The sequence below is a fragment of the Mustela putorius genome, unplaced genomic scaffold (assembly GCF_011764305.1).
Source record: "Mustela putorius furo isolate JIRA1106 unplaced genomic scaffold, ASM1176430v1.1 tig00003909_pilon_pilon_pilon, whole genome shotgun sequence".
Taxonomy (NCBI): Eukaryota; Metazoa; Chordata; class Mammalia; order Carnivora; family Mustelidae; genus Mustela; species Mustela putorius.
In genome coordinates, this window is record NW_025422057.1 from 38140353 (window position 1) to 38152043 (window position 11691).

The 11691-nt window shown below is 55.1% G+C and overlaps 1 protein-coding gene across 4 annotated transcripts in view; it reads right to left on the reverse strand.

Moving 5' to 3' along the window:
- CXCL12 (C-X-C motif chemokine ligand 12) overlaps positions 1 to 7931 on the reverse strand; it is a 30634-nt gene extending 22703 nt beyond the window's left edge. The window contains exons 1-3 of one of the 4 annotated variants that reach the window (XM_013054786.2): positions 7776 to 7931; positions 3252 to 3369; positions 856 to 942 (exon numbers count right to left, since the gene is read on the reverse strand). In XM_013054786.2, coding sequence (XP_012910240.1) covers positions 856 to 942; positions 3252 to 3369; positions 7776 to 7836 — 266 coding nt within the window. In that variant the 5' untranslated portion in view covers positions 7837 to 7931. The remainder of the gene's footprint in view (positions 1 to 855; positions 943 to 3251; positions 3370 to 7775) is intronic. The other 3 variants (XM_013054787.2, XM_004749726.3, XM_004749725.3) reach the window with 3 other exon arrangements.
- Positions 7932 to 11691: the final 3760 nt, after the last annotated feature.

Genomic DNA, 11691 nt, shown 5'->3' on the forward strand with positions numbered 1-11691 from the left:
GGGAGGGCCAAGGGAGGAGGGGGCTGCAGGATGGCGCCCTGGCAATCACCCTCCTCCCCACTGAGCATGTACAGAAATGAGAAGCCGAAGCAAGAGGAAGCATGTTATTGGAGGCAGGGAGAGGCCTGGGAATGGCCAGGAGGGGGTCTCTGAGCACAGTCCCCAGTGACAGGAGCTTCTACATGGAGCCTACAGAGCCAATCACGGAGCCCGAAAGAGGAGGTGGATGTGGTGGCCGCTGCCTAGCACTGGCCAGTATCTGAGTCACCTCCCAGGTGGGGGTGTGTGTGTGTGTGTGTCATTCCCAAAGGGGCACCCCCTGCGGAGGCCACCTTCTGCCTTCCTCCAAGTCTGTGAGTCTGGAGGAAGGACACTTTTCTGAGCTCCATGCTTGGCCATCACCTGACTGTGCCCAGAGGCCCCAGGGGAAGGAAGACACGCTCCAAAGCAAAACCAAATACAGATCTTGAAGAAATCACTGATTTAAAAAAAAAAAAAAAAAAGATAATGGGAATGAGAGGGTTGTGATGATCATCAGGAGAGAGCGGGCAGTGGGAAATGCTGTTGGGACAACATGATTTCTTAGAAAAACCCCAGTTATAAAACAGCCAATGCACGAGGGTCTGGGGCACGGGTGAACAGAAGCTGCAGGATCGTACCAGACGCTATAAATGCGGTTCTACATGCTGGGCAGACCTCAAGCCCATTCCCAGGTCCGTGCTCTGCCCCCCCCAGGCACACCTGGTCCTCCCCATCCAGGCCCTCCGCCCCCACACCTCGCCCTCCATCTGCCGTACGGTGTTAGCTTTCCTCAAGTGGATCTAGCGGAAAGTCCTTTCTGGCTGATGTGCTTACTTGTTTAAAGCTTTCTCCAGGTACTCCTGAATCCACTTCAGTTTCGGGTCAATGCACACTTGTCTGTTGTTGCTCTTCAGCCTCGCCCTGCCAGAACGGAAGAGGGAACAGTATGAGGCTGAGCACGAGGGGGCTCGTCGTGACCTGGGCACTGGCTCATCGCCCGCGTCAGCACCGGGACCCCCTTGGCAGGCGCGGGTACAGGAGGAACTCAAGGTGGGGAATCCTGTCCCTAGCAGCGGATGGAGTCCCTGGGCAGATACGGGAAGGTGAAACTGGCCTTCACAGGGGAGAGCGCAGGCCGGGGAACGTGTGAGTTGCCCTTGGGAGGACTGGGAGGGGCTGGGCAGGTGGAATACAGAGGGAGGGAAGCAAGAGCAAAGGCATCAAAGGGGGTACGTGCACTGAGGGCGTGGAGGACGGTGGGCTGCCCGAGAAGCAGGTGGCCGGATGTCGGGGCAAAAGAGTGGGCTTTTCTCTGCAAGATTATGGGGACTGAGGCTGGAGACAGACAAAGGCAGACTTTTATTTGGATGGATCATCTTGAAAGTATATGGGAGACCGACTTGAGAGTCAGCCCGGAATTAGGAGATTTGAAGAGGGACTGCAGTGGTTTGGGGAAGAGAGGTGACAGAGCGTGAGGGAGGGACAGTGCGGGTGGGGGGGTGACAGGACAGTGAGGGAGGGACAGTGCGGGTGGGGGGGGTGACAGGACAGTGAGGGAGGGACAGTGCGGTGGGGGTGACAGAGCATGAGGGAGGGACAGTGCGGGTGGGAGGGTGACAGGACAGTGAGGGAGGGACAGTGCGGGTGGGGGGGTGACAGGGCAGTGAAGGAGGAACAGTGCGGGTAGAGGGTGACAGGACAGTGGGGGAGGGACAATGTAGGTGAAGGGAAGGACAGTCGAGGTAATTTGCCAGAAAGTGGTTTCCAGAGAGATTTTACAAGTTTATTGAATGCTCCTTGGTTGCATTTGCTTTTTAAAAATTCATAGGGCACCTTCCTCCCACTTCTCGGCTCCGGTCACACCTCCCCACCAGACACCTCCTCCTGGGAGCAGACTGGACTTATCTCTCCGGGTCCCCCTCCATAAAGCCTTGGATACCAGTAGCCTCAAGCAGCCTGAGGACACTCCTGCCCAGCCACTCAAGGGTGTGTGAGGACAACTCAGGCTGGCACAGTGGCTGGGGGATACCTACGGGAATCCTACAGCCTGCCTGTGAAGGGACTGACATCAGGAGAGGAAGGGGGTGATGCTGTGTCTGCCCAGGCCTGCTTCTTTCCCTTTGAGGTGCATTCCTAGCAAGTGTCCCGGCGTAATGCGAACTGCAAAGCAGGTCTATGGGGCTCAATTCCACATCTGACAAAACACCTCTCAAAGGAGAGAGTATTTGACTATAAGCAAAGTCAGTGAAGAAATACTCATCTTTCAGTGGCCTAAACCATTCTGTAAGTCACAAACACATTCAAGGCAGCCCAGGCTGGCAAAAAAAAAAAAAAAAGAAGGCAAAATCAAACTTCAAAACAGCTGGTATTAGGGAGCAAAGGCTTCATTTTCACCTTCAAATTGCAGGTTTCATTCCCACTGCTGTGGCCCCAGCCCATTCTCAGCGCTGGGAATTTTCAGGAGGTAAGGTCCCCACCAGAGACCCTGAGCCCCAGCACCCCTGCATCTAGACCCCTAACTACACTCGCTAGAGGCAAGCAGGGGTGCACTTGAGCACGCGAGGGCCTAGCAGTGAGCAGCTATGCAAGGCTCCCTCACTGAACTCCCCCAGACTCCTGCACCTGGCGAGAGGTTTTCATGTGTTCTCTGGGGTTGATTTTCATTTGTTTCGTTTCCCACACGAACGACAGCCAAGACAAGCAGTTGCCATCAACACCAGCAAAAACAAAAACTCGTGTGTTGTGTTCGAGACAAAGCAGTTAAGTGAGCCGAGAAGTTTGAGTTTTACCCAACGGTTAAAGACCACTTAACCTGAACTGGGGTCTTGTGAGATTCTGCTGTGGGAGAAAGGAAGGATCTAGAACACCAAAGTCTAGGAACTGCAGGACAGACACCTATGACCTGCAGAGGGCTGGTTCATTTACTGGACTTCAGCAGAAACTCCTCGTTTCTAGGCTGAAGGCATTCTGCGGTCCTTCCCTCTCCTGTGCTAAAGGAGGAAATTTGGGAAAAAAAGAGGCAAGAACAAGTTGGAGCACAGCAGGGCGCCAAGGGTAAGAGTGGCTTTGGCGTACCCAAAGGCCTCCTGGTCATCACAGCTGCCTCTAATTATGCCAAGTTCAAAGCCAGCCGCTCAGCATGTGTCGATTCTCTAGCTTTGACCAGTCTGGAGTTAGGGGTTACGATGCCCACTAGATGCAACCCTCCTGAAGCTGATGTTCACACTTACACAATCTGAAGGGCACAGTTCGGAGTGTTGAGGATTTTGAGATGCTTGACGTTGGCTCTGGCAACGTGGCTCTCAAAGAATCGGCAAGGACATCTGTAGCTCAGGCTGACCGGTTTCCCTGGAAGAGGTAGTGAAAACAGGGCGGATTGTTACGATCCTGCTGGACTGTGGGGATATATGCACGTGTGGGTCCGCGGCTGAAGGGTAAGGTGGAGGAATGGATGCTTAGGATCAAGAGCCATGGGACTAGTTACGGGGGCATCCTTGCTAGGAGCTCTTGGGTGGTACAGTGAGCCTCCGGGGCAGGAGGGAAGGGAGAAGGGGCAGGCCCAGCTTCCATAGGACCAGAAGGCAAATGCACCTGCAGAGTGCTGGACTCTAGGAACCTGGGAAATTAAAAGCAGCTCCTTGCTCAGACATCTTAAGATCAAGTATATTAATCCCAGGACAGGACTGTTTCAGTCTAAGGTAACTGAGGTTCCCAGGTAATCTCTGCAAAGTAAACTCCTCCAGGGCCAACTAAGAAAGCCCTCCATACTCAGGGAAGGAGGAGGGGGAACCAGGAGGCTCTGGGCTCCCTCTTGTCCCAGGAGCCTAGGCAGTTCCCCAGGGGAATGCTGCCCTCCCCCTCCTGCAATCTTCTCCCCTCTCATTCACCATAAACCCAGGCAACCACAAAAGAATCCAGGCAGGCTTTCTACCTGGGAGCCCCCGGAGGGCAGGCCAAGCCCCCCCTCCCCCCTGCCCCCACCCCACCTCAACCCAGCACTCCCCTGAAGGCAGGACAATTACCAGGGCTGGAGTCAGAGGTGGCTTTCATTGTGCAGAGATGCTAGAGCTTCCTGGGTTATGTTACCTCTTTGTTTGCCAATTCGCCAATTTGCAAAATGCCATAATTGACACTCATTAGTTTAAATAAGCAAAGGGCTCCTGCAGAACTCTCCACTCACCCTCTAAGTCTAGGATTGCAAGCCTTGGTGGGGGGGGCTGGGATCTCCGTGGTTTTTTTTTTTTTTCCCCCTGCAGATTTTATCCAAGCCCTACTTAATACCCCAAATTATTTGAATTTGTGGATCCTTTCATCAGGGATTAAAAGTATGTCTGAGAATATTTAGTCCAGAGATTTAAAAAAAAAAAAAAAAGGATTGCTCTTTACAGAGCTCCCAGAGGCCTCCTGCTGGTCCTGAAATTCTGCACTTTGGGGCAAGAGAGCTGGGGAAGCTTAGAGAAACCTTGTGAGTAAGGGACATCTTCATTTTCCTCAAGGCTGCATTCAGCTAAGAGATGGCAGAGCCTGCAAATGGGCAGCCTATTTGGCCAACAAGTCAGGAAAAATAGACCACCCAGCCCTCTTGGATCAAACGTGGTTCCCTAAAAACTGGTAAGGAAGCACCTAGCTTCATGGTGCTCAGACTCAGAGTACTGGAGAACACCTGGGGCAGCCTTTGCTGTATACCTGAGTGACTCCAGAAAGTCTCTGCTGGTGTCTGGCCTTCAGTCAGGGCACCCAGTCCCTGCAGGGGAAGCTCCTACTATCCTGCCCATACTGTCCTGGAACGAGATCACCTGGGAAAGGGACCCCAGGACTAGGGGCTGGATGGACTGCGGAAAGGAAAAGTCAGAAGTCTCTCCTCTGAGTGTCCCACCTCCAGTCTCCCTGGAATTCTTCTGGGTCCTCCTGAGCCAAGTAGGGACTGGAGCCCTGGGCTTGGGCAGTGACACAGGAGGTGTCCCAAGCCTAGAGCAGCAGCAAGCTGAAAGGTACACAGTGTGAGTGCTGCAGCTGGTGGGGGCCGCTGCTCTCCCAGGGGTGGGTAGGGAAGCTAGTCTGGGTCAGCCGGCTAACCAAGCAGTGGAGATCAGGCCAGAAATCAGAGCTGATTCTGAGCTCAAAACACAGGCTTTCTCTTCTCTTCTTTTCCCCCCTCTACCCCCTGGGATTATCCATTTCCTTCAAAGGCAATTCGTATTCCTGCTCCCAGGACCCAGTTAGTTGCCTGTCAAGTGGGGACTTTCAACTGGTTTTTTTTAAAGTGACAGAGCACCAAGGGCTCTTACTAAAAGCAGTGCTATGTCCACCTGTGTCCTCTCCAGGTTTTTGTCCATATTACTAACTTTTCCAACTGATTTGGAGATGACTCAGTGTGTAGGCGATTCGTCTAGATGTTACCAGATCGTAAGTGGTAAACTTGGCTCTGTTCAAGAGCAGTTCCAAGTGAACCTTCCACTCTAAACACAGAAAGGAGCCCTGGCCAGCTTCTCCAATGAGGTCTCAGAATGGATCCACCCTGGACTTAACTCCTGAAAGCCCAGGGCAACCAGCTGCTTGGCTGAGGTGAGCCAGTTGAGGGAGGGCAGGAACCAGAGCCTGACCCTGAAAACAAGGGTGTCTCCAAGGTCAGCTGTGGAACTCAGTATGGGCACATAGGCTCCAGAAGGTCAAAAAGTACATTCTAGCCTATGAATGCAAGGAGAAGCGGACTAGCCTCCAGCTTGGGACCCTGTCCTGGCCACTTGGCTGCCAAGAAGCAGCTCAGAGAGGCAAGCAACCAGCCCTTCCCAGGGTCAGGATGACTCTGTTAATGAGACTCCCACTCCCTCTGTGCTCCTTCCAGATCAGCTGTGCCTAGGACTCAATGACCCGAGTGGGTCCTGGCATTCCCAACCTTTCTGCAGCTCCCCAGGGAAGGAGGGGCAGCACCATCTCTCTACAGAGGTGCCCAATGACAGCTCCACTCTCACCAGACACTCAAATGTTAATGCTCAAACCAGTGTCCCCCATGACCTTGGGGGTCAGTGTGGAGAGTCAGCCTCACATAGTTTTTCAGCTGGGCGGTAAAATCCAGATTGCCTTCCATCCAGTCCCTCTGCAGCTCTGCCCAGCAACTTGCTACATTCCCCCTCCATCCCCAGACACCAGGCTTGAACTCACCACCCAGCAAGACCTGAGCTGAGATCAAGAGTCTGACACTTAACCAACGGAGCCACCCAGGTGCCCCTTAACTTGCTACACTTAAAAACAACAACAACGGGCGCCTGGGTGGCTCAGTGGGTTAAGCCGCTGCTTTTGGCTCAGGTCATGATCTCAGAGTCCTGGGATCGAGTCCCGCATCGGGCTCTCAGCAGGGAGCCTGCTTCCCTCTCTCTCTCTCTCTGCCTGCCTCTCCATCTACTTGTGATTTCTCTCTGTCAAATGGATAAATAAAATCTTAAAAAAAAAAAAAAAAAACAACAACAACAACAAAAAACCTCCCCAGGCAGTCAGTTGTGAACCCCTGGAAGTTCAGGCCCTGCTTCCACACTCGCTCACCTTACCCTCACCTCAGCCACCTGGCTTCTAGTTCACTGCCAGGATGCAGAAGAGGGTCTGCAGCTGGAACCCAGCCTAGAGCTGTGGGGGCTCAGGCCCTGTCTGGACCGCGGCTGCCCCAAGAGCACTCCCAGGGTCCTTCAGCCCTTTGCAGGGTTTGTTGGCAACTTCGCAGCCAAGAAAGGACAGCGCGGCCTGGCTAACGTGGTTTGTTTTGTGTGTTTAAAAACAACAGTTTATTTTGGTTTGCAGCAGTGGTGTCCTGTGACAGGACAGCCAGATTTCTCTTAAGCTTTAGAAGGAAAGAAAAATGGGGGGACTCCCCCTTTCCCAGTGAAACAGGACACCACCTTTCCCAGTGGCCTAAGGCCTTGGCGATTGAACTCGGCTGCCGCGCTCCTTCCGAGGTAAGAGCGATGGCTTGGCCGGTGACAAAGGCGCCAGGCTGCAGGTGTGTTTGGGGGGCAGGGGAGGGAATGAGCAACCCCGGCGGCCCCTGGGCTTCTCTTCGGTGACCCCGGCAAGAGGCCAGGAAGCAGGCTGGACGCGCGCCCGGGTTCGTTCGCGTCGCTGCGGACCGCGGGGCTGTGCAGAAGCGCGGCGGGCGGGTGGTGCAAAGCCGACAGCTGCTCCGTTTGGCTCGCCCGCGAAACCTCGCTCGGATGGGTGCGGAGAGGGGACCAGCCTCGCATGGAGGGGACGCGGCGCAGCAGCCCCTGACCGCGCCACCACCGTCCGCCAGTCGCGATGAGAGACAGACTTGCTGAAGCGCTCTCTCGCACACGCATCTCCCGCGCCCAGCGCCGCGGGGCCTCCGAGTCCCTTCCCCTCGAGAAACCGAGCCGCGCGCTGGAGATCACCGGCTGGGCAAGGGTGGGCGCGCCACCCCGGGGCCCGCGGCTGCCGACTCCGCTCTGCTTCCCCGCGATCCCGGGGCTCTCCCGGCCATGGAACCCTGCCCGACCCTGTGCTGCAGCTGCCCCCCGTCCCGGACCCGAGTCCCGAGGCGGAGTGCGAAGCTTCAGCGCGGGTGGTGCTGCTGCGCTTTGAGCGCCGCACCCCGAGGGAGTGCGCCCCAAGGAGGCGGCTGCCTCGACCTCCCCCGTGCAAAGAGGCGCTAACTGGGTCCGTTCGGGACAGCGCGGGCTCAGGCACAGGAGCCGCGGTCCCGCACGGAGCCTGGCGCCCACGTCTCCGCCGCGGAGCGCACTCACCGTCGCTGAGGCACAGCGCAACCAGCACGATGGCCAGCACGACGACGACCTTGGCATTCATGGCACCGGCACGCGGGGGGGCGGACTCAGGCGGGACTCTGAGCGAACGCGGCGGCGGAGAGTGAAAGTGCGGCGGCGGGAGGCGCGCGCCGGACACTTTAGAGGGGAGAGAGCCGCGGGGCGGGGTGGGGCGGGGCGCGCGGCGAGGGGCGGGCCTGGAGCGGCAGCCTGGCGGCAGCGGGGGGCTGGGGCGCGCGTCCCCCTCCCACGCGGCCGCCACTCCTGTCCCCTCCCCGCGCCCTCCGCGCCCGGGTGCAGCCGGCGCTGCGGTGCGCTCCGGCCTCTGACCTCCTCGGATTCCGCGGGGCCCTGCTCTGTCAGGCTCGACCTGCAAGGAGGGAACCCAGCCGTGCGGTGAGCTGGGCTCAAGGCTAGTTATTGTGCCCACTTAGCAGGTGGACAGACGGAGACCCAGCGGCGGAAAGCGAATGAGGACCAATGATAAGCAAGACGATGTGTGCCGGTTAGGCCTGAAGTAGCCAAGGGCGACCGTCCCGTTTTTGGAGTCTAGAACCAGGAGGTGACACCGGCCCGGGATAGCTGCGCTGCGGCCCCGCGAGCTTGACCCAAGGGAAGGAGACCAGTCTGCAGAATGAGCGAATCCCATCCCAAGCCGACACCATCACTTAGTAGCCAAGGCTCAGTTTTCGCACCTGTAAAACTGCGACTCTAAAATAGAACGCCGTGTCGCCCAGAGGAAACAAAAGCAGTCCACTCTGGGGCTCCGCGAATTTAACCTGCATTCTAAGGCGTGAACGTACTTGGCTCGCTGTGCCTCTGTTCGCTCAACTGTGAAATGGGCTGACCACAGTCCCCACCCTGCTGAGAGTAAGTGGGGGAAATGATTGGGACTCCTCTCTCCGCCGTGAAGTGCTCACCATTGAGTCCCGCACATAGTACTTAATAAATGGAAGCTAGAATGATTTTTTAAACTTCACCATTTTCTCCGTCTCCCCATGAATGTCCTGCGCGACCCAAAGTGTTGAGACAACCCCCTCTTCCCCTCGACACTACTCCTGGCACGGCCCTTCTGGTCCACAAAAAGAGTCGTGCCCGGGCGGTGTCTGAACTCTTAGCAGGCGGTGCCCCAACCTGGACACCTGGAGACGGCCTCAGCTAGCAGGAATGGGTGCAGGCAGGGGCCCAGGAGGTGCAGGGTTGAGAGGAGCACGCGTTGGGGCCTTACTGGTGACCACAGGATGCTCCAGCTACCTCCTCTTGCCCTTACTCCCTAGTGGTGTGGATTCTGCACCTGGCCCCATATCAGGGCACATATCAGGGATGTACCTGGGAAGTCCCGCAGTCTGGACCCTAGAGGGAATGGGGGGGGGCGGGGGGGACCCGCGGGGCCTGGGCTCAGCAGTTTCAGCCAGGGGCGATAGGAGGCGGCGGTCAGCAGAAAGCTGTAAGAGTTCTGGGACTCAGGTCTTGAGGATAGGTGTCTTTTGTGTCTTTTTTCCAAAACTACTTTCACGCCCAATTAGACACACTGGGAACTTACATTTATTCATTCATTTACTCCAGGCCGAGCTCACTTCTGGACACTGGGTGCAAAGCCGGGAAACGCACTGGCTTGGTCCCTGGCATTAAAGAACTAACAATCCAGTGGGGAATACAGTCCTCAGGCATTCCTCGGCCCCCACTCTTCTCGGTGGGTATTTGCGAACTAGTGAGCCTGGGTTGGCCTCAGAGGAGAAAGAGCTCGCCGACTGAGCTCGGGCGCCCTCTGGTGGCAAAGTCTCCGGCACCAGCTCCCACCCCCCAACCCGGGCCTGTCCCCACGTCCCGCATCCCAACCCCGCTTTCCCACCGCCCCCGAGATCTGGGTGGACCAAGGCTCATGCTCTCCCCCCCGAACACAGCGCAGCCTAGTAAAGCTGAGGTGCTGGGCGATAAATCAAGAAGCCTAAGCTGGCGAGACTTGGAACCTGGAATCCAGACCCTGGCGGGAGCTGCACAAAACCTTCGCTGCAAATCCTGCTAAAGCAAATGCCAGTCTCTTACTGGCTTCTTTGCCTCAAATCTGGGTTTTGTCCCTGCAGCTGAGGAAGTCACTGGAGAGGGGCCTGCGTGGGCTAGGGCCGAGGCTTCCTGCCTGGCTGGGCCCTGCCACCCCAGGATAGACATTAATGTGGGACACATCAGAGCCCCCTGCTTCCTCCATTCATTTATTAAAATCCTTATTGAGCACCTACTATGTGCCAGACACTGGCGAAGTGTTTGAAGTACTTTAGTAAAGGAAGAAAAGAAAGAGAGAAAGAAAGAAAGAAAGAAAGAGAAAAAAGAAAAGAAAGAAGAAAACCCCATACCTCCTGTCCTGGAGTTTACATGGGAGGGGGTGGGAAGAAGGAGGAGAGAGGAAAATGGCAGAAAACACAAGTAATTAGACTCATAATCTATAGAAGGTTCTTAGGTGCTATGGGAAAATGGAGCAGAGGGAAGGAGAATGAGTTAGGATTTTACGTAGGGACACCAGGAATCTGCATTTTAGATAAAATCTCCAGTTTTTCAGTTGGCAAACTATCTGGATTTAAAACATTACTGGCCAATGCTCTTGGCGGCCATGGACTACCAGACGTGCCTTTTAGCATGAGCTCTATTCTCAGCCACACGGGTATCTCCCAAATTCTGGACAGCAGAGCCCACCACCTCTGCTCTTCTGGTGCTCTGCTGGTGCCACGGTCTCCACTTCCAAGGTTCCACCTTTCTTTCTGTGCCAGGAAACTCAGTTCCTCAATCAAGGCCCAAAGCAAGCTCCCCCTCCCAGTGAGATCTCCCAGGGCTCTCTTGGCTCAGCACCCCGATTTGCTGCTCTTTAGAAACACGACAGTCATGCTGGGTCTGAGGTGGGAGGCAGGCAGGGGTCTGGCTGTCAAGGTGCACCTCTAGACTCTGAATGCCCAATTCATGTGCCTGTCCATGCTCCTCTGCCCCTCGGCTTGGTTTGCTCATTGCTTCAGAGTTCAATGGTTGGCCTTTCAGGGAAGGACTTTAGTACAAGGTTGAAGGTTTGCTCCGACTCATTGTTTTCCAGTGTGTAACTGACAAGATGACTTCAGGTGGTATTCTGAAAACATTATTTGTAAGAAATTCAGATTTATATATTTTATTTTAAAAGTAATAAGAAAAAGAGTATACCTTGTACATTAAAGCAGACATTTCAGATATGGCTCGGGATTTTATGTTTAAACTAATAGCAGCCAGTACTGTAGTTGGTTGGAGATACATCAAAAGTCCACAGTTGTACACAAAAATCTGAAGCTTGAAAATGCTGCCTAAATAAAGAACTTTTTTTTTTTTTTATATTATTTGATACTACCCACCTCCCTTACAAACAAACCATTTGGCCCCAGAGTGGTAAGACAAAATCACAAAAGAGAGGTATGGCCTCTTTCTCACCCTTTCCGTCAGAGAGGCTAGAGAATGCTTACCTATGAGTGCTCAGGTCCCTCTGTGGGGACCTTTGAGATCTCACCCCACCCCCTTGCCCATAGCTCTCTTATCCCAATCACCAGCCTTCTTTCTCCAACTTTCGGTGCAGGCCTGGAGGGGCACAGCCAGGAGACCGCTGTCTGCCGGCGCCCGCCCTCCCACCTCCCCTCTCTCACCTCTGACGCCCCACACTGGGGTTCACAAGTAGGTACTCTACCCTGGGAACTGGGAGTCCCGGGGAGAAAAACAAATCTTTGGAGCTGGGTGCTGTCACCAGTGGAACAGTTACACTAACTCTCAAGGTTGGTGTTGGGATTTACTAAGTGTGAAGCCGCCTGGCCCAGAGAAGGCTCTCAGGATGATAGGACTTCGGCTTACTTGCTCTGAATGGGTTACATTTTGTTCACCCAGAGACAGAACTTAC